General features: G+C 37.5%; 1 protein-coding gene across 12 annotated transcripts in view; it reads left to right on the top strand.

The window, feature by feature from the left end:
- The window catches only part of RBBP8 (RB binding protein 8, endonuclease), a 114,903-nt gene that overhangs the window by 25,435 nt on the left and 66,372 nt on the right, over nucleotides 1-23,096 (top strand). For 8 of the 12 annotated variants that reach the window (XM_065534016.2, XM_065534022.2, XM_065534019.2 and 5 more), the window contains 2 exons: nucleotides 8,517-8,559; nucleotides 17,223-17,318. In XM_065534016.2, the coding sequence (XP_065390088.1) occupies nucleotides 8,517-8,559; nucleotides 17,223-17,318 (139 nt within the window). Of the gene's footprint in view, nucleotides 1-2,910; nucleotides 2,980-8,516; nucleotides 8,560-13,255; nucleotides 13,412-17,222; nucleotides 17,319-23,096 lie in introns of all 12 variants that reach the window. The other 4 variants (XM_074022737.1, XM_074022738.1, XM_074022740.1 and 1 more) reach the window with 2 other exon arrangements.

Below are 23,096 nucleotides of genomic sequence, written 5' to 3'. Positions count from 1 at the left end.
ACCATAGGCACACGCTGCCATGCCTGGCTAATTTTTTATTATTTGTAGAGTCAGGGTCTCACTATGTTGCCCAGGCTGGTCTTGAACTCCTGACCTCATGTGATTCTTCTGTCTTTGCCTCCCAAAGTGCTGGGATTACAGACGTGAGCCACTGTGCCTGGCCCAAAGATCTCATTATTTATTTGTGTATTTATTTATATATTCATGTATTTATTTATTTACTTATCTATCTTCAGAGAGGGTCTCACTGCATCGCCCAGGCTGGAGTACAGTGGTATGATCACAGCTCCCTACAGCCTTGACCTCCCAGGCTCAGGTGTTCCTCCCACCTTAGCCTCCTGAGTACCTGGGACTACAGGTGTGCACCACCATGTCCAGCTAATTTTATGTGTTTTTTGTAGAAACAGAGTTTTGCCATGTTGCCCAGGCTGGTCTTGAACTTCTGGCTCAAACAGTCCACTGGCCTCAGCCTCCTGAAGTTCTAGGATTACAGGTGTCAGCCACCGTGCCCAGCTGATCTTTTTTTCTTTTTCTTTTTGAGACAGGGCCTCGCTTTGTCACCCATGCTGGAGTGCAGTGGTGCAAACATGGCTCAATATTAGCGTCAACCTCTCGGGCCCAAGTGATTCTCCCACCTCATCTTCCCACGTAGTTGGGACTACAGGCGCACACACCATGCCCAGCTAGTTTTTTTTTTTTTTAACTTAACCTTCACCTTAGAACACCTAGCTAGTTTTTGTATTTTTTGTGGAGACAGGGTTTCGCTATGTTGTGCAGGCTGGTCTCAAACTCCTGAGCTGAGGTGATCCTCCCGCCTTGGCCTCCCAAAGTGCTAGGATTACAGGCGTGAGCTGCGTACAGCCCAGCTCTCATTTTTAGAGGACATTTACACTGGTAGTTTTTGTGATTCATTTTTATGGTCAAATTGGTGCTTTTTAACCACAGAACATAATTTATATACAACTTGCTGTTATTTACTTGTGGTAATATGTATGAGATAGTGGAAAAGGTAAAGAATTTGTTGACTGAAGACCTGGATTTGAATTCTGATTTCATTTACCCACTTGCTCTGTGATCTTAAGCCTAATTACCTAACCTCTAAATTTAATTTTCTTCTACAAAATTTTTGCAGGATATTGACATAAAATTACTACATGAGTCATTTGACAAACCTGTAGCTCTGAAATACAAAAGTGAATGGCAGCTTACTTTCAGAGAGCCTGTTTAATGGAGATAGAGTCGTGTAAACAGATAATTACAATACAGTGAAATAACAGTTAAAAGGTTTTTATGAAGTGCAAAGAGTATATAGAGGATTAAGCAATTGTGATTGAGATGAGTAAATATTATTTGTATTAAAAGAAGCTAAGCTCAAGGTTTTGATATTAAATTTTAATATACTTTAATTCTGTAACTTTCCCTATGTGTGAGAAATGCTTCATATGACATTTGTTTCTTGATTACCTATTATAAGTTTAATACTGCAGTGCTTTATAGCTGTATCATTATACTGGAGTACTAATAAAAAATAATCCACTTGAATCTAAACTGTAGTATGTGGGTCTGTTAGGACTTTCTTATGGTAGGCCGGGGGTGGTGGCTCATGCCTGTAGTCCCAGAACTTTGGGAGGCCAAGGTGGGCGGATCACCTGAGGTCAGGAGTTTGAGACCAACCTGACTGACATGGAGAAACCCCTTCTCTACTGAAAATACAAAATTAGCCAGGCGTGGTGGTGCGCACCTGTATCCCAGCTACTCAGGAAGGCTGAGGCAGGAGAATCGCTTGAACCCAGGAGGCGGAGGTTGCGGTGAGCTGAGATCGTGCCATTGCACTCCAGCCTGGGCAACAAGAGCAAAACTCCATCTCAAAAAAAAAAAAAAAAAAAAAAAAAAAATTTCCCATGGTAAATTTAGTTTCTGGCAAAACTTCTGATAATACTCTTACTAATTAATGAGTTTTGAAATATGAACAACCCCAAAAGTATTCTTTCAAGCCCCAGTGTTCATGGAGACACAAAGAAATGTTCAAGAAATGTTTTTTGGGCAATTACTATTTGCCAGACCTTGTGAATAAGAATGAATCCTATATAGTGCTAGCTTTAAGGAAATTTCTAGTCTAGAATTTTAATGCAGTGTACTATGTTGTTATCTGAAAACATGAAGGAAGAACTGAGGGTGTGTGTGGCTGCATGGGGAAGTGGGTTTGTGCATGGTTTATGTCAGACCAGGCTTGATAACTGATTAAGTCTAATTAGCCAGGCAAAGAAGATGGTGGAAGGGGAGGGAATTTTCTGAGTAGAGAGAATAGCACATGCAAAAGTTTGCACATAAGAGCTTGATTCTATTCAAGGAACTATGGATGGTTAGGTTTAGTTCTAAGAGGAAATGGAGTGGGAGATGGGAGTTTTTGGGGGAGGTGGATAGGATATGATGCTAGAAATGTACATAGATCCAAATTACATAAAATGGTATGTGCTATGCTGAAGAGATTGTCATCATGCCTTGACTTTAGGGCAGATTTCTCTATTTCTGCAAAAAATGTTGGGATTTGGGGATTTGGGATTTTGATAGGTAGTGCGTTGAATCTGTAGATTGCTTTGTATAGTATTGACATCTTAATAATATTGTCTTGTAGTCCATGAACACGGGATATCTTTCTATTTATTAGTGTCTTCTGTATTTCTTTTTAAGGTTTTTATTTTTTAATTATTAATTTTTAGAGATGAGGTCTTGTCTCATTGCCCAGGCTTGAGTGCAGTGGCACAATCATGGTTCGCCGTAGCCTCAAATTCCAGGGTGCAGGCGATCCTTCCACTTCCACCTTCAGAGTAGCTAGGACGACAGGCATGCACCACCACATCTGGCTAATTAATTTTTTTATAGAGACAGGGATCTCACTTTGTTGCCTAGGCTAGCCTCAACTCCTGGGATCAAGCAGTCCTCTGACCACCTTGGCCTCCGAAAGTGCTAGGATTACAGGTATGAACCACCACACCTGGTCATTCTGTAATTTACTTCAGCACCATTTTCTGATTGTCAGGGTACAAGTTTTTTGTCTCCTTGGTGAAATGTATTCTTAAGTATTTTATTCTTTTGATGCTACTGTAAATAGAATTGTTTTCTTAATTTGCTTTTCAGATTGTTCATTGTTAATATATAGAAATATAACTGGTTTTCGTGAGTTGATTTTATATTCTGCAACTTTCTTGAAACTCTTGATTTCTATTTTTGTTTTTTATGTTTTGAAACAGAATTTCACTCTGTCACCCAGGCTGGAGTGCAGTGGCGTGATCTCAGCTCACTACAACCTCTGCCTCCCAGGTTGAAGCAGTTCTCCTGGCTCAGCCTCCCAAGTAGCTGGGACTACAGGCACGCACCACCACTCCTGGCTAATTTTTGTATTTTTAGTAGAGATGGGGTTTCACCATGTTGGCCAGGCTGGTCTTAGACTCCTGACCTCAAGCGAGCCGCCCATCTCAGCCTCCCAAAGTGCTGAGATTACAGGCAGGAGCCACTGTGCCTGGCTATTTATAGGCTATTAATTTAATACAAATAAAATATATGACAAATTTCTTCTTCTGTTCTTTGGCATTACAGGATCTTCATGAAATCCCTATTTTACGATGAGGAAGCATCAAGAAAACAAATGATATACTCTTTAATAGAAACAATATGCCATATTTATCAAATTATAGAATATATAAAGCTTGCAAATATTTTGTAGTAGATAATTCTCTTAAAGTGTACTCCTCATGGTTATGCTCTATTCATATTCCCACAAAAATGTCTATACTCTGAAGAACTTTAAGAGAGGAATACAGTAATTATTGGTATATATGGTAAAGTCCATGTGTTTTGTGAATGTTAGGTATTGGATATATGAGCTCATAAGAGAAGATAATCTTTGGTACATTATATTGATCATGGCAATTTCTAAATACCTTATGGATTCTTAAAGGTACTAAATGAATAAGTACTATTTTTTAAGTTGCTATGTCATTTAAAAACATTTTGGTTTGGGCCATGCCTTTGTCAATATGTTCCATATAGTTCCATATAAAATTAGAGTCTGTGTGTGATAACATCAAAGACATGCCTGAAGGGAACTTAATTTTTTTAAGGAGGTGGGGAATCCATTTGTAGAAACCAGTATAAGAAGCTGTTTGAAAGACATCAAACATGGACTTGTCTGGACTTTGCAGGTTTTAAGGTATATATAGAAATCAAAATTGACTCATTACTTTTAAAGCTTCATGTCAGCAAAAAATAAAAGAGAACGGCTGGAAATGGTAATATTTGAGATACGTAGTTTTTACTTATGTTGGAAATGGTAATATTTGAGATACATAGTTTTTACTTAGCTGCAGAAATCTACCCATAGGACCTTGCATGCATCCGAATGCTCTGCTACATGTGTTTAGAAATTTTTTTGCCTCTTTTGCCAAAACATAATAAAATGATAGCAAAATATGACAGTATGTGCACTGATCACAACAATATGATAAACTGCATCCATGTCTTTTAAGACTAGGAAAAAATAGACAAAATGTTCTAATTTCTGCTGGAGACTAGCAATATGCAAACCAGACCATTTTTGTTGAAAAGTTCTGGAGACATTTATGACCGAGTTTTTATATCCTTTAAGATAATTGTATCCTTTCATGATTGTGTCATTTCATGATATGTTCCTCTTGTGACAGATGCTGCTAGTATCAGGGTTAAACACAGATTGTTACTGATAATATATACAGTCTTTGTGCTTTAAATTCAGAATTCACAGAATTTAATGGGAACTTCAGAATTCTTTAAATTTCAAAATCTTAAAGTATATTTATTTGGGTACAAAATTTTATTGCCTTTAAAAATCTTTTTCAGTATCAAGTTTATTATTAAAAGTACAAGTAATAAAATAGAATTTAAAAGATTTATTTTCAGAATATCACTATTTTAATAAACAATCTTTTGCCTATGCCAGCTTCTGCTATTAACATCTAGCTAATATATTTTCTGTGTCTAGTAAATATGGTAATCAGTTTCAGAGAAAACTAGGCAGGTTTTGTGAGGCAAACTTGGAACACCTTGAAGGAATAGGACAGTTTGGGGGCTCTAATAGGACAGGATAAATATTCCTTGATTCATTTTTTAATTGCTCCATTTATTTTGTATACACAGAATCAAAAATTCTAAAAAGAAAACATTACCTTAAGATTATACAAATTAACAATGAAAGGAATTGTCCCACTCATTACTAAGAATGCTGTCAGGCTGGGCGCAGTGGCACACACTTGTAATCCCAATACTTTGGGAGGCCAAGGCAGGAGGATTACTTGAGTCCAGGAGTCTCAGACCAGCCTGGGCAACAAAGCGAGACCCTGTCTCTGCAAAAATAAATTTTTAATTAGTCAGACATGGTGGTGCGTGCCCGTGGTCCCAACTACTTCAGAGGTTGAGGCAGGAGGATCGCTTGGGCCTGGGAAGTCAAGGCTACAGTGAGCCTGTTTGCACTCACTGCACTCCAGCCTGAGTCACAGAGATCCTGTCTCAAAAATAATAATAATATTATTATTATCAGTAACTCTCACACCTTTTATTTACATTCACATCTGTAAATAATAAAATCCACAAAAATTAATTTACCCATTTTGAGATCATTAAATCTTAAGCAAAGTGAGCACACCTTAAATGGCTTTGGAATTTAAATAATTTGTTAGGCAATTATAGAAATGCTAGCAGTAGTAGTTTTGGTTGAAGTTTAATTACTTCATTTGTATATAAAGCCCCCACTGTTTGTCAAGAAAGTGATGTTAAGTGTATCATTTGTAATTCAGAACCATAAACAACTTGTTTAAAATGACAGTACATACATTATATATATATGGTTTGTTCTGGGTAGAGAACTAAAATAAGTAAGAATTAACATAGCAGTGATTTTTGTTAATGCAAAGGCATTGAATTCTTGCCTCATTTCTGAACTCTTACATTTGTTTTCTGTATTATACAGGTGCTTTATTGTTTCATTTCCTCCAAAATTTATGTATGAGTGAGTGTAGGGTTAATTGTAGCACAGTGCTTAGTCTTGTGAACACTGTTTCCTCAATAGGTATCTTACGTTGCCAGTGTTACAATCCCAGATACTTTGTTCAACAGATTACCTGTTCATACAGGAGCTGCATTGTTGTATAGCCTCATTCCTTCCGATGGGTGTGGAGCAGGATTAAAGCACACTTTATAGGGGTTCTAATTGTAGATTCCTAATTGACTTGGTGAATAGCAAATGCTAAAATTTAAACACACACACATACACACATATAAACCTGTTTCAGGGTGATCTACGTGACAGAACAAATACCTCACAGGTGTTGAATGCTTACAAGATAAAAGAGTAGTTCTTCCCCTGTTTCCCAAGGATTTTCTTTTGAAGTTTATATGGATTTTCTATCTCATTATTTCTTTTCTTAAAATGGTTTATGGCAAGAATCCATTTCATCTTTGGCTGCACTTTTCACTTCTAAAGGCAGAACTGATTGTTAGAAGTCAGCCACAATTAAAAACAAACAAAAAAAAAATCTGTCAAGTAAAATTTCACACATTTTTGAGAAGGGAAAAAATGTGCCTGGATGCACCACAGGTTACAACTCTCTTACTGAAGGATGTTTGGGTTGTTTCTAATGTTTGGCTAAGACTGCTTGAACATTCAAGTACAGGTTTATCCGTAACACTTTTTTTACCATCTTATTTATAACATTTTTGGTTCAAATTATAGAGCATAGAATCGAAGGTAAAATGTGTCATATCAGTTGGACATTTTCTAAAGGTGAAATTTGAGACATAAGGAGAAAATGTAACATCCAAAAAATTCTCCAGGGCCTTTATTTTTCCACGATATCTAGATTTCCTGGCATTAAATCGTCACCGTGGAGGGCAATAAGAAGAAATGTCTTCTTCATTAGTGTCTATGTGACCATGGTTGGGAAATGTATAGATTTGTTTTTAAAATTGGTATTTGTCTAAATTATGTTGTCCGAAAGATTGTACCAAGTTAAGCAGATAAAGAAAAAATATGTTCTTCGAAATGATAAATATGTTTGTTTCTACATACATATATGAAAAACTTTTCTGATTTATAACTTGATAGAATCTGTGAACTGCCAAAGGCACATAGTAAATATTCTTGGATTCTTCAGGAATCCGTCAACTAATAACTATTTATTGGTAACTAACTGCCACCAAATAAAAATTCTTGAGTAGATCTATATAGTTGTGTAAATTGTAGAATATTAAAAGCACTGATTGAGAAATTAAAGAGTAAATATTGAGGGCTTTTTTCCCCCTTTTTGTGAATCACATTGCAGGAAGTAGGGAGCATAGAGAAAATAGAGGGCAAAGCAATATTCAACGAGAAAAAAATTTTCTAGTTTTTACTGTTTTAACAATCTTTGATTAAATCACTTTTTTTTTTTTTTTTTTTTGATACGGAGTTTCGCTCTTATTGCCCAGGCTGGAGTGCAATGGCAGGATCTCAGCTCACCACAACCTCTGCCTCCCGGGTTGAAGTGTTTCTCCTGCCTCAGCCTCCCGAGTAGCTAGGATTACGGGCATGTGCCACCATGCCCAGCTAATTTTGTATTTTTACTAGAGACGGGGTTTCTCCATGTTAATTGGGCTGATCTCGAACTCTTGACCTCAGGTGATCCACCCGCCTTGGCCTCCCAAAGTGCTGGAATTACAGGCGTGAGCCACCGCGCCTAGCCAATTAAATGACATTTCTAAATCAATGTTGGGTATTATAATTTTTCAATTTTGCTAAGTAATTGTTTTTGTTTGACTTATATATAGTTGCTAATGATGTATGTATTTTCATATTTGTTCAGTGACTTTTTTCTTTTGTTAATTACCGTTCATGAAAATTAGAAATGTCACCCTGTTTTATCCATATCCTTCCTTGCAGTTTCAATGCCTGTCAGTCTGCTTTCTTCTCAATAACTACCTGAGTCCATAGGCAGTGGTCTTCTCTTATGTTTTGTGTCAGACTCAATTAAAATTAAAAATTCATGTAATAGATATCTTGAGATATAAAACATTCATGCCTTTTGTTAGGTACTTTTCTATAAGGAATTTTGCTCCTAGTCCAGGACTTCCTACCACAATCTAGTTTAATCCCAGAAGATTTGTGCCTACATAAACACCATTGCTGTTAGTAAATACACAGGCTATGTCAGAACATAGACCTTCATTTATAGTGAACTTCTAATTATATGCTTGCCCTGCTACTAGAAAGGAAATAATTTACTTTAGATGGGGAAAACGTTATTCCATTTGACTGTCACATGATAGACTAAAAGCAATATGTTGCAGATATGCTTTTGTGACTGCAGGATACAAGTAAGGGGAATATACTGTAAACTAATGAGACCTGGTTTATTATTTAGAGGCCAGACTGTTGTGACTTAATAGTGTAGCATTTGACTCATAAAGGAACTTTTGTAGAAGTAACACTTTTTCTTTTTACTTTTCAGGTTTACAAGTAAAAGTAACCAAGCTAAAACAGGAACGAATCTTGTAAGTATCAGTATGTAATACTCAGGTGTTATTTATAGAGCAGTTGATACTAATGTCCAATTTGACCTTAATGTCTTATTTATAAAAAAAAAAATTAGCCCTACTTAATATGGGCCTTGGATAATCAGCAGCAATTTTTTTTTTCAAATTCTAAATTAAAAAGAATAATTTGATAATTTTAAGTATAGCCTTAGTTAATTATGTATGTTTACATTATAATACAACTTACATATGTAATCTTTTCCCATAAAATATTAAAATGACAATTGATCTGTAGTCTCATTTTGATTTGTCAGCGGAGTTCTTTTTTCAGCCATAATTAACACCTGGAATTCAACATGCTACAAGACGGGGAGCAGAATAATTCTGGAATTTCAAAACTCATATGAATGAAAACTAAATGGGCATTATAAGACTCCTTTTAGGTAGTTTGAAATTACTCAAAGATTCCCTGAATTGTTTTGCTTATACAGTTCTAAATGAGATCTGATTTTTTAAGTTCAGGAACAGATTTTACTCATGATTCTCTAGAGCTTCCACATTCAGGAATCTGAAACAGATGGCAGAGTAGAATATCAGCACCCATAACAAAAGTCAGTATCATGTAACTAATAATAATACATTTGGTTTACAGTCTGTGTCTATGGGCTTCAGTTACCTCACTTTCTGAAAGCTTCCAAGGCTGTAACATGCCATCTGTGGCCAGGCACGGTGGCTCACACCTGTAATCCCAACACTTTGGGAAGCCAAAGCAGGCAACTTGATTGAGCCCGTGTTTGAGACTAGCCTAGACAATATGGTGAAACCTCATTTCTATTAATGCAAAAAATTAGGCACGGGCGGTGGCACGCACCTGTGGTCCAAACTACTCCAGAGGCTGAGGTGGGAGGATTGCTTGAGCCCAGGAGGCATAGGTTGCAGTGACCCGACATTGTGCTACTGCATTCCAGCCTGGGTGACAGAGTGAGACCCTGTCCCAAAAAAAACAAACAAAAAAAGCTTTTTTTCCCATTATAATCTGCAAATGAAAATTGGTAAATTTTCTGTTACACCAAAAAGTCACGTTTGGAAGTGAACTTAGTTGATTCAGGAATATAAAATCATGCATTTTTTAAAAGTTTTGTTTAAAGTGAAAATTTCTGGTTCTTCATAGCATTTTAAAGTGCCTTGTTTTAACTGTACATGTTCCTACCCTAAAAATGTTACAGAAAACCTCCTTAACCATAGAATACCCCTTTTCTGTGTTTCTGTGGCAGAGCTGTGTTTAGTACCCCTAATTGAGCTGTTTTTTAACTTAAACAGAAAACCAAATAATCCTTTTTTGAGTAATGAATGTAAGATGTACATTTTATTAGGTAGGATATTTTCCTACTGTGAAAAATAAAAACAATCAGAAGTGACTTTTACAGTAAGGAAAATTTCTTCTTTTATATGGAAAGCCCAAAGAAGGGACATTCTAGGACTGGTTAATAGGCGACTCAAAGACTCAGGTTATTTCTTCTCTCCCATCCTTAGTATTTTGACTTGCTGTCTTATTCTTGAACTCACTGCAAAACGTTGGCTGTCACCATTCTAGTCATCTTCTGCAGAACATCCCTGGGTCCTCTTTCACTAATTACAAAAGTTTGCCAGAAACAGACCCCAGCAGACTAACCGAGAAAAGACGAGAGAAGACCCACATAAAACCAAGAATGAAAAGGCCAGGCGCAGTGGCTCACGCCTGCAATCCCAGCACTTTTGGGAGGCCAAGGCAGGCGGATCACGAGGTCAGGAGATCAAGACCATCCTGGCTAACACGGTGAAACCCCGTCTCTACTAAAAATACAAAAAAAATTAGCCGGGCGTGGTGGCGGGCGCCTGTAATCCCATCTTCTCGGGAGGCTGAGGCAGGAGAATGGCATGAACCCGGGAGGCAGAGCTTGCAGTGAGCCAAGATTGCACCACTGCACTCCAGCCTGGGCAACACAGCAAGACTCTGTCTCAAAAAAAAAAAAAAAGAATGAAAAAGATGATACTACAACTGGTACCACAGAAACACAAAAGATTATTAAGGACCATTATGAATAACTGTATGCTAATAAACTGGAAAACTAGAGGAAATCAATGCATTTCTGGATACATATGACTTACCAAGATTGAATCAGGAAGAAATAGAAAACCCGAACAAACCAGTAATGAATAGCAAAATTAATCAGTAATCACCAAGTCCAAGACCAGATAAATTCACTGCTGAATTCTATCAAACTTACAAAGAACTAATACCAATTTTCCTTAAACTGTTCTAAAAAAGTGAAAAGGAAGGAATTCTTCCTATCTCAGTCTGCAAGACTGGCATCACCCTGATACCAAAAGCAGACAAGGATGCAACTAAAAAACTACAGTCCAGTCTCCCTGATGAACATAGATGCAAAAACGTTCAACAAAATACTAGGAAACCAAATCCAACAGCACATTAAGAAGATAATACATCATTATTAAGTGGGATTTATCTCAGTGATGCAAGAATGGCTTAACATATGCAAATCAATAAGCATGATACGTCACCTCAATAGTATGAAGGACAAAAATCTTATGGTCGTCTCAATAGATGCAGAAAAAGCATTTGATAAAATTAAACATCCCTTCGTGGTTAAAAAAAACTGTCAACAAACTAGGGCATATAATGAACAAACCTCAAAATAATAAAGGTCAAATGTGCCCAAACCCATAGCTAACATTATACCAAATGGGGAAAAGTTGAAAGCCTTTTTTCTAAGAACTGGAACAAGTCAAAGATGCCCACTTTCACCACCATTATTCAGCATGGTACTGGAAGTCTTAGCCAGAGCAGTCAGGCAAGAGAAAGAAAGAAAAGGCATCCTAATTGAAAACAAGGAAGTCAAATTGTACCTCTTTGTAGACAAGAAGATCTTATATTAGGGGGAAAAAAAAGTTTTTGAGACAGAATCTCACTTCTTGCCCAGGCTGAAATGCAATGGTATAATCATGGCTCACTGCAGCCTCAAACTCCTGGGCTTAGGCAATGCTCCTGCCTCAACCTCCCTAGTAGCTGGGACCTACAGCTGTGTGCCACCACGCCTGACTAGTTTTTAAACTATTCTTTTGTAGAGATGGGGTCTCTGTATTGACTAGGCTGGTTTTGAACTCCTGGGCTCAAGTGATCCTCCACCCTTGACCTCCTAAACTGGTGGGATTACAGGCATGCGCCACAGCACCCAGCCAAAAAAACCTCTTAAAACTAATAAACACATTCAGTAAAGTTGCAGGATACAAAGTCAACGTACAAAAGTCACTGGTGTTTTTATACATAAATAATGAAATAGCTGGAAAACAATCAAGGCAATCCATTTATAATAGTTAGAAGAAACAAAATATTTAGGAATCAATTTAAGGAGGTAAAAGGTCTCTACAAGGAAAACTACAAAACATAGATGAAAGAAATTGAAGAGGACCCAAACAAATGGACTTCCCATGCTCATGGATTGCAAGAATTAATGTTAAAATGAACATACTTCCCAAAGCAATCTATAGATGCAGTACATTCCCTGTCAAAATACCAACGTCATTTTTCACAAAAATAGTAAAATTCCTAAAATTTGTATGGAACCAAAAAAAGAACTCAAACAGTCAAAGCAATCCTGAGGAGAAAAAAAAAAAAAAACTGGAAACTAGTAACATCACATTGCCTGACTTCAAAATATATTACAAGGCTATAGTAACCAGACCAGCATTATATTGATATAAAGATATATAGATGAATGGAACGGAGTAGAGAACCCAGAAATAAATCCACATTATATGTCACGGCCAACTAATCTTAGACAAAGCTGCCAAGAGCATACACGGGGAAAAGACACCCCCTCAGCAAATGCTGCTGGGAAAACTAGATAACCACACGCACAAGAATGAAACTGAACTGCTACTCACAGTACACAAAAATCAACTTGATAGATTAAAGACTTAAATGTGAGAACCCAAAACTGTAAAACTACTAGAAGAAAAAATAGGGAAAACTTTTCAGAACATTGGTTTAAGCCAAGGTTTTATGGCTAAGACTTCAAAAACACAGGCAGCAAAAGCAAAAATAGACAAATTGTACTGTATAAAAGTAAAAAACTTCTGCACAGCAAAAGAGACAATTGTGTCAGGTGACAACCCTTTGAATGGAAGCAAATATTCACAAACTACTCATCTGACTGGGGACTCATATGCAGACTATACAAATAACGGGGTGACAACAATAACAACAAATAATCCCATTAAAAACTGGGCAAAGGAGAGACACACATATCTCAGAAAATAACATATTAATGGCCAGTAGGTGTATGAAAAATGCCCAACATCATTAGTAATCAGAGAAATGCAAATCCAAACCACAATGAGATACCATCTTGCCCCAGTCAGAATGGCTGTTACCAAAAAGACATACAATAACAAATGCTAGCAAGGATATGGAATAAAGGGAACCTTTGTACATTGTTGGTGGGAATGTAAATTAGTAAAGCTACTATGGAAAACAATATGGAAATTTTTCAGTAAAACTAAAAAGAGAACTACATATGATCCACCAATTCTCCTACTGGGCATTTACTCAAAGGAAAAGAAATATGTCAAATGGATACGTGCACTTACGTGTTTATTGCAGTGCTATTCACAATAGCAAAGATACGGAATCAACTTAAGTGTCCATCAACAGGTGAACTGGATAAAGCAAATGTGTTATACACAGTGGAATACTACTCAACCATAAAAATGAATGAAACCCTGTCATTTGCAGCATTTTGGATGAAACGAGGTCGTCATGTTAAATAAGTCATGCACAGAAAGACGTATTGTAACTCATATGTGGGAGGTAAGAAAGAAGATCATATGAAGGTAGAGAATGGAATAATAGATACCAGAAACTGGGAATGGTGTGTGGGTGGGAGGGAGGTAGAGTCAGGTAATGGGTGCAAACTTACACGGAGATAGAAGAAATAATGTTTGGTAGAAGAATAGCGTGACTATAGTTAACAACAGTGTATTGTATTTTGAAAATAGGAAACCTGAAATACGTGTAACACATAGAAATGATAAATACTTGGGTGATGACTACCCTAAATACTCTGACTTAATCATTACACATTCTATGTATGTAGCAAAAACTTCACATGTACCACATAAATATGTACAAATATAATGTATGAATTTTTTTTTCAAGAATGGAAATAAACGTTATTCAGTAGCTGATAATAATGCCTTACTTTATTTGATCCCCTTGGCAACCTTTTAAAATATATTGTAATTACTCTGTACCTGTACATCTCAGGTAGCCTAAGATTATACATTTTGGAAGCATAGGTAAGTAGCTAAATTCGCTGAGTAATCAGATAATTAAAGGGATCCTTTATTTACCACCCCTAGAATAAATTAGGTCTTTATATTGTGGTACCAGGAATTTGGGTTTATCTATGTTACTATAATCCCCTGTTCCCCAGTATACAATATACAGTCTTACCTCCATATTGTTAGAATAGCTGGATTTGGAAGCTATCTCAGCCCTTAAGGATTCCTGAAAGAAGCAGTTAGAGAATGAATACTACTAATATTTGTTCTTCAGTTAATTGTTTCAGACGTATGTTTTGATGAAAAACTCTGCACGCAGCTAATGCTTTTACACAAATTCATTCACAAAATGAAACATGGTACTATTGACTGTTGGATGTTGTGAGGTTATATGAAAAGTTACCCTTGAGCTTGATCAGCCTGATTTTTTTTTTCCCCCTTGAGATGGAGTTTCGCTCTTGTTGCCGAGGCTGAAGTGCAATGGTGCAATCTCAGCTCACTGCAACCTTTGCCTCTGGGGTTCAAATGATTCTCCTGCCTCAGCCTCCCGAGTAGCTGGTATTACAGGCGCCTGCCACCACGCCTGGCTTATTTTTGTATTTTTAGTAGAGACTGGGTTTCACCACGCAAGGTTGGTCTCAAACTCCTGACCTCAGGTGATCCACCTGCCTCGGCCTCCCAAAGTACTTGGATTACAAGCATAAGCCACCATGCCCGGCCCAGCCTGATTATTTTAGACTGGTTGTGTACATGGACTACATCTGTTTTCTCTATTGTATATCCATTATTTACTAACTGATTAACTCTCTTATTACCTAACAAATCTGATCATCCTAATTACCAGCCATTACTTAAAAACAATAACTACTTTCTGCTGAGGAAATAATAAAGATGACATCTGCCGTATTCAGCCAGCTTTATAACACTTACTAAGAAAATTCTCTTTAGCCGCTGAGAAATTTAGAAATTCTTAGAATGTAGACTACTCACCTTCAGATAAACCCTTGTTTTCTTTAAAAAATTATTTAATTAAGAAATTTAAAGAATTGTAAAGACAGAAAAACATTTTCTAGTTGTGCAGCACTGTTTTCATACTTTCTATTCCTTATCACAAAGTTTCTTTATAGAGAGTATAACTCGAACATAATGTTTTGTCAATTTTATTCATGGTAGTTCCTATCTCTCCCTATAGATCCCCCCGCCTCAGCCCCCATATGTGACATTTGATTTCAAAGTAATGAAAAAATTGTTGTATGTGCTGCATAGGTATGTAAAAGAGACAGGAAGGTTTGTTATCTATCTTATTACAGTTACATTCTCAAATACAAGATTTACCCAGCTTCCTATGCCAGTTATATTTAAAATATTCAGTTACCTTAGAAAAACAGAAGGCCACCAGTTAGGAAAATGATACTGAGTTTTTAGTAAAATGCTGCTAATGACATTGAGCTTGCCTTAGAAATGAAGTTAGTGATTGGTGTAATAATAACTCTTCCTTTGGATGAGGTCCAGGGCAGACCTGTCTTTAATATATTAGACACTTTTCGAAATTGCATGACTCTTTTTGCACTGTCTGGAATTCATCAATTTGCTTTTGTAAAGACCTTGTTAAATTATTTCTGCAATTAGTAAAAGCTCTTTTATGTTACCACTTTCTTGACCTGAATATTTTAAGAAATTGAAGTGAGCTTTAATTTTAACTTAGGTTATTCATCTACATAATAGTTTAGCTTTAAGACAAATACTGTCATGCTCTTAGTCATTCTAAATAGAACAGTAATGGAATATATGAATATGGGAAAATCAGATAACTCACTACTATTACAGAGTTCTGTTCATCATTTAAGAAAAAACCCTTTGCTATTTTCACTCCTTAAGACTGAAAACGTATATGTGTGCCTGTGCGTGTAAATCTTCAATTTAATATTTACTGTATTTTATGATACAGATTATTTAACTATTAAATTTGAATACATGTTAGCAGTCTGTTTTAGAACATGACTTTAATCACACCCCCAGGCTTAGACAAGTTATCTGGTTATATTTGGCGAATAGGATCAGTGAAAACCTGGTGTTCCTTCTGAATTAAATACATTTTCTAGAAGTATTAGGAAATATTTATTTTTTAATTTTTATTAAATGAGAAATGGCCAAGTTAACAAGCTTCAATGATATATCGTTGTCTGTTATCTTCAAGTTCTCAGATGTCTCTACATGCTACCATAACCATATTTGTTGTATAGCAAGATGGTGTTGCTCTTACATGTTTTTCAATTAATATAAACTGTTCAACAAATTTTTAAGAAATACCCTCTATATTTGATACCTGACATTTTGACTTAGTTGTTTTACCCATCTATTTTGGTGCCAGTGACACTAGATTCTAGCCACTTTGACACAATCATTTTGACATCTGCTTTTTATGACAGACTGACTTGCCACTCTGATTTGATATTTTAGGCCCTTCAAGGGACTGGGGAAAGGTGTTTGAATCACAGTATTATCTCATATTTTCAGCGTCAAGACTATACAGAAAATCCCAATCAAATTTCTAATGGGTTTTCTTACAATTAAAATATGTGCATGCTTTATATAATAATGTGATTTTTAAAAATAATGATGGACGGGTAAAATATGACGACTTTGGAAGGTAATCAGGTTTAAGTAGAAGAAAATTTTAGTTGTCTTTGTTAGTTTTTTTCTCACTATAAAGTCATAATGGTAAACACTTAACATAGAGCCTACTGTGCACCACACTGTTTCATATCCAGTACATATATTAATACTTATTCTTCAGACCTTTTGCAGTAGATATTAATGTATCCATACTTTGTGAGGCCCAGAAAGTTTAGGTTAATTGTATCAGGTCACACAGCTGGTAAATGAGCTGGACTCAAACCCATGTTGCATCTGGGAGTAGGATTCATATTCTTCCACTTCACTGTAAGCTCTGACTTAAAAGCAAGACCAGGTAAAAATTTTAAACAACACAGAAATTAGTAAAATAGGAAGTATGAGTTCCCCATAATTGAAAGAGGTGATGTGAGTAGAGAAATATTATTTACATTAATAAATATGTGCAAAATAATAATGTACATTTTGATAGCTGTTTTGACAAAGTTGAGTCCATGGTGGCATGATACCTGTATGGTATATAAGAGCTCTGCAGAGCAAATTCTAGTATAATTTGAACTGTGTTTACAAGATTTTCCAACTTGACCTTTTCAGTTGTTTTGTTTTGGTACAAGAAGTTCGTTATATAAACGCAGTGGAGCTCTTAGAATTATCCTGTTAAGAGTATTTTTATCTGAAAAACTTATTTATTTTTTGACCTTTAGAGATGCACAAAGACTAGAAGAATTCTTCACCAAAAATCAACAGCTGAGGGAACAGCAGAAAGTCCTTCATGAAACCATTAAAGTTTTAGAAGATCGGTGAGTCTGGCACTTAAGTCTTGAGTAATACGTGATTTCCTCCATAATAAGGAGTACATTGACTCTCATTTGTAATCAGTTTTGGGATTGAAAGTGATCTTTCCCACAGCCTTCTCTCACCTTTGAATGAATGTTTTATGAAAATAAGGATCTAGTCTTAAAGATTTTCATTAATTGTGAGATCACATCAGTTTACCTTTAAACGATATCTTTATCTGGTGTTTGCTGTAGCGGAAGCTCAAGGGTAGCAATGTTCTAATTCATTTAATGCTTTAATTCCAGTTTTACTTGTAAGTGGGTGGAAACTGCTTCACAATTCTGTTTCTGTCGTCTTTTCTTACTCTTGCTGTTCTCTTTTCTTCCTTGCAAATTTCCTCACTTTGAGGGAGTCTAGGGATTCTTCTTCTGAGTATTCCTGAGATAATATCACTTACTTCCATACACAGACTTCTTTCTTTCCCACTCCTATGAGGTTAACACTGAGGATTACAAAAGGCTTCCAGCATTTGCTGTATTCCTTTTTCTGAATTGTAAGTGCTATTTAGGACCCATAAACTACCTACCTACAGCCAAATGTGGTGACTCACACCTATAATCTCAACACTTTGGGAGGCTAAGGCTGGAGGATCGCTTGAGGCCAGATGTTCAAGACCAGCCTGGACAAACAAAGCGAGACCCTGTCTCTACAAAAAATCTTAAAAGCTGGGCGTGGTGGCCTGAACCTGTAGTTTCAGCTACTCGGGAGGATCACTTGAGTCCAAGGTTTTCGAGGCTGCAGTGAGCTATGATCGCACTGCTGCGCTGCAGCCTGGTGACAGCAAGACCATGTCTCAAAAAAAAAAAAAAAAACCCACAATATTCCATACTTTCTTTATCATTTCCGTTTTTCCAGGGCAGGCATAATGGCTCATGCCTATAACCTCAGTTCTTTGGGAGGCCAAGGCAAGAGGATGTTTGCTTGAGTTCAGGAGTTCAAAATCAGCATGGCGGTATAGCAAGAACTCATCTCTACAAAACATTAAAAATTAGCCAGGCATGTGACTGCAGTCCTAGCTACTTAGGACACTGAGAAGGGAGCATTGCTTGAGTCCAGGAGTTTGAGCAAGCTATGATTGTGCATCCACTCCAGCCTGTGTAACAGAACGAGACCCTGTCTCTTAAAAAAATTTTTTTCTTGATATTTTTGCATATGTTACAGAAGGGCTGGGTGATTTGAGTTTGTTTCTACCGTTTTAGTGGTGAAATAATTTATTCTTCATATATGCAAACTGAAATTGAGTACTTTCTGCAACTACAAACTCAATGGATGCACATTTGTTGGAATAGGCAATGTATTGTGGAATAAAGACCTATGTGCTTTAGAATCACGTATGTTTTTGAATTCCAGCTTCACCCTGTGTTTTTAATTCAGATTCCACAACAAATATTTGAGTCCTTGCTGTCTTAGGTGTTGCTCTAGGGGGCTGGGGATGATACTTTTCCTAGTATGTCATGGATTAAACGAGATAGTGCAAGTAACAATACATAACAAGTTGAATAAGACTTATATATCTTAGTTGGTGAATATAATTTAGCGCTCCTGTCTGTGCATATATTTAATTTTCAAAGGTTGGGAGTAAGCCATATGACAAACAAATGAGACAATGTCAGATTATAAATGCTATGAAGAAAATAAAATTGAATTATGTAATTGGGTAACCATAGGACCTGTGTAGAAAACAAACCACACTCAGCTTTTCCCACTGTACTCATACAACATGCTTCAGACACCAGGTGTGAGGAGGAGTTTCCCCTACCAACAAGCAAACAATTAATTCTACAGCAGACACTAGCTGAGTGTCCTCTTAATTCAGTTCCTACACTGGATATGGCATCAGGTCCCACAGGTTGAGGGCTTTGTCCCCATGACTGTGCCCTCCCCTCAATTCTGATGTCAATTGCAAGCCCCAGGTTGTTTACCCATGCTTTGGACAGACTCTAAATTGGGGTTCCTACAACCCCCTCCTCGGGTTATAATTACTAGAGTGGCTCACCAAACTCGGGAAAACATTTATGTTTATCAGTTTATTACAAAAAATTCGTTAAAGGATACAAGTCAACAGCCAAATGAAGAGATACATGGGGTGAGGTCTGGAAGGATCCTAAACACAGGAGCTTCTGTCCCCGTGGAGTTGGGGTGCTGTCTTAACTGAGACTTGATTGACAAAAAGGAACCATCCACTTGAAGAACTAGAGACAAAAGGAAATAGAACAGACAAATGTGAAAATCTAAGGTAGAAATAAGTTTGAAGTATTTGAGGAACAGAAAGTCTACTGTGGTTCTAGCTTAATGAGTAAAGGGGATGAGTGATAGGAGTAAGATGGGAAATCTAGTGGGGCAACAACTAGATTTCGTAGGGACATAGGCAAAAGTTTGGATTTTAATTGTGATAGAAACCATTGAAGGGTTTAAGCAGGGGAATAACAAAGGGATATAAGTAGGCAGCAACAGCCTCTCTCTATCCAAATGGAAGTGTTAAGTAGATAGATGTATATGTGAGTCTAGAATTCGGTGGATTTCTTAAGGACATGTTTGAATAGTAGAGGAAGAACAAAGAGGTCTTAGGGCTGAATCCTTTGGCATTCCTGATTAAGGTTTAGTGAAGAATAAGGACGCAGCCAGCCAAAGATTGAGAAAGAAAAACTATTAAAATAGAAGAATAGCCAGGAACATAGGGCTTGACCACCAACAATACCTTCTTTGCAGGGCTATTTTGAGGTTTAAATGAGATAATGGAAGTAGCAGTACATAATATTTAATAAGACTTATGCTATCTTCTAATTGGAAGATGATTCCAACTTTTTGCACTCTAGTACGTATTGTATAACACAGCCGTGTCTGGGCTATCTAGCTGAGAAGCCAGGAAACTAGAAAGCCATCTCTCCCACTCACTCTTTCCCAGGTCAGCACTGGAAAGGAAATCACCGGTTACTCGTCTGTAGTGTGTTGAGACGCTTCCTTCTATTTTCTCTGGATATGTAGTGGAGGATTTCAGGGAACATGCCTCTCAACCTTTAACTCCAGCCATTGAAGAGCTTCCTTCTCTTATTTCACCACGTTTTTTTCTCTCATTTCTACCATTACACAACTTTCTCCAAGCAGTGAGGTTGGAGTGAGTAATGACATTAACGCCAAGAGATTAGGAATGCTTTTTGTTCCATGATTCCTATGTAAAGAAAATGTTAAGATTGGCAGTAATAACCAAGTATGTTAGCCTGAGTTCTCTGAGAAGCAAACTTCAGCAAGACCTTGGACACTGAAGAGATTTATTGGGAAAAATATCTGTAAGAAGTGAGGCATCTGGGAGAGCTGTCAGACCTTCGTGCCTCTAACTCTGAAGAAGAGAGGGAAGAGGGTACTGTACTTTTAAGAGAGCTTTGACAAGGCTAACAGGGAGTCCTGCAGCCATAGTTGCCCTGCTTTCCTCATTTATAACAGGATCTGACTATGAGATCCCTGGTGTATTCACCTATGTCCTGCAGCCATAGTTGCCCTGCTTTCCTCATTTATAACAGGATCTGACTATGAGATCCCTGGTGTATTCACCTATGTGGACAGGTAAAGGATTTCACAGCACAGAAGGTGGAGCCAGGGATTTTACTCTTCACAGTAGTAGACAATAAGATGACCAGGCTGGCTCAAGGACTTGATTATATTGACTTCCAGTACCCTTCCTGTTTAGTTGTTCCTTAGCAAGTTATTTAGGGCCCAAAATTACTACACTCAAATTTACCGGATAACATTTTCATTATGGTTTGCTTGAAACATTGGCCTAATACAATTGGCTCTCCATTTCATCCCCAAGATAGTATTCTTCATCCTGCCCCTTGAAGACATTGCTTTCCAGTGTCTTCAAAATACTCCTTAACCTTTGCAGTCTTGTACTTCCTTTTTAAGTAGTTTTTCTTCTCCAGGCCGTTTCAGAGAAGAAATCAGTGGATGAGTGTCTCATCTCCTTCCCATTAAATTACTTTCTTTTATGCAGTCTATATATGTGTGTGTGTGTGTATATATATATGTATATATATATGTATGTATATTTTTCCCCCTGTATTAGTCTGTTTTCATGCTGATATAAAGGATTGCCTGAGATTGGGTAGTTTATAAAGAAATGAGGTTTAATTGACTCACAGTTCTGCAGAACTGGGGAGGCCTCAGGAAACTTAACAGTCATGACAGAAAGGGAAGCAAACACATCCTTCTTCACATGATGGCAGGAAGAAGTGCCAAGCAAAAGGGGGATAAGCCCCTTATAAAACCATCAGATCTCATGAGAATTCACTATCCACAAGAACAGGAGCATGCGAATAACCACCCCCATGATTCAATTACCTCCCACGGGTCAGGATTATGGGAACTACAATTCAAGATGAGCTTTGGTTGGGGACACAGCCAAATCATGTCATTCCACTCCTTGCCCCTTCCACATCTCATGTTCTCGCATTTCAAAACACAATCATGCCTTCCCCACAGTCCCCTAGAATCTTAACTCATTACAGCATTAACCCAAAAGTCCAAGTCTAAGGTCTCAACTGAGACAAGGCAAGTTCCTTCTGCCTGTGAGCCTGTAAAATCAAAAGCAAGTTAGTTACCTGCTAGATACAGCGGGGATACAGGCATTGGGTAAATACAACCATTCCAAAGGAGAGAAATTGGCCAAAACGAAGGGGATGCAGGCCCCATGCAAGTCCAAAATCCAGCAGGGCAGTCAAATTTTAAAACTCCGAAATGATCCCCTTTGACTGCATGTCTCACATCCAGGTCACACTGATACAAGAGGTGGGCTCCCACCGCCTTGGGCAGCTCTGCCTCTGTGATTTTGCAGGGTACAGCCCCCTTCCCAGCTTTCTTCATGGGCTGGCATTGAGGGTCTGTGGCTTTTCCAGGTGCACAGTGCAAGCTTTTGGTGGATCTACCTTTCTGAGGTCTGGAGGATGATGGCCGTCTTATCACAGCTCCACTAGACAGTGTCCCAGTGGGGACTATGTGGAGGCTCCAACCCAACATTTCCCTTCCTGCACAGTTCCACATGGTTGGAGAGGCCTCAGGAAACTTACAATTATGGCGAAAGGGGGAGTAAACATGTCCTTCTTCACATGACGGCAGGAAGAAGTGCCAAGCAAAAGGGGGAAAAGCCCCTTATGAAACCATCAGATCTCATTAGAACTCACTATCAAGAGAACAGCAGCATAGCATTAACTGCCCCTATGATTCAGTTACCTCCTACCAGACCCCTCCCTCCTGACTTCAAGTTCTCCCACCTCATCCTCCCAAAGTGCTGGGATTGCAGGTATAAGCCACTGTGCCCAGCCAGTTGATTTATTTAATTGTTAAAATTATGTCTTTTATTCTGCATTTCTTAAAAATAGATTCTTTTCTCTTTAATATCTATTCTACCTCTGGTGGATGCCGTACTGCTTTGCTATTTCTCATTCTAAATATTCCCTTGCCTTTCATTCCACTCACTTTTACATCCTTAGGTATTTGGGCCTGTAATTCATTAGGTGGTATTAATTTGGTGGCAGAGAGTCGGGGTGGTATGAGGGGTATGTTGCTTATTGTTTTGTAGACTTGCTTTTGCTCGCCTTTCTTCAAATAAAAATCCAAAATTTTCTCTGGGCACACTTTAAGATTTATCTCTTGTTTCATGAAGCTCCATTTAATTAAGCTGAAGATCTGTTTTTTTAAATACAGGAGTTAATTTGTATTGAGGGTTCACTTTGTGTACTTAGGCATCC

The sequence above is a fragment of the Macaca fascicularis genome, chromosome 18, assembly GCF_037993035.2.
Source record: "Macaca fascicularis isolate 582-1 chromosome 18, T2T-MFA8v1.1".
Taxonomy (NCBI): Eukaryota; Metazoa; Chordata; class Mammalia; order Primates; family Cercopithecidae; genus Macaca; species Macaca fascicularis.
Note: the sequence above shows the minus strand (reverse complement) of the source record. Positions and strands in the feature narration are given on the sequence as shown.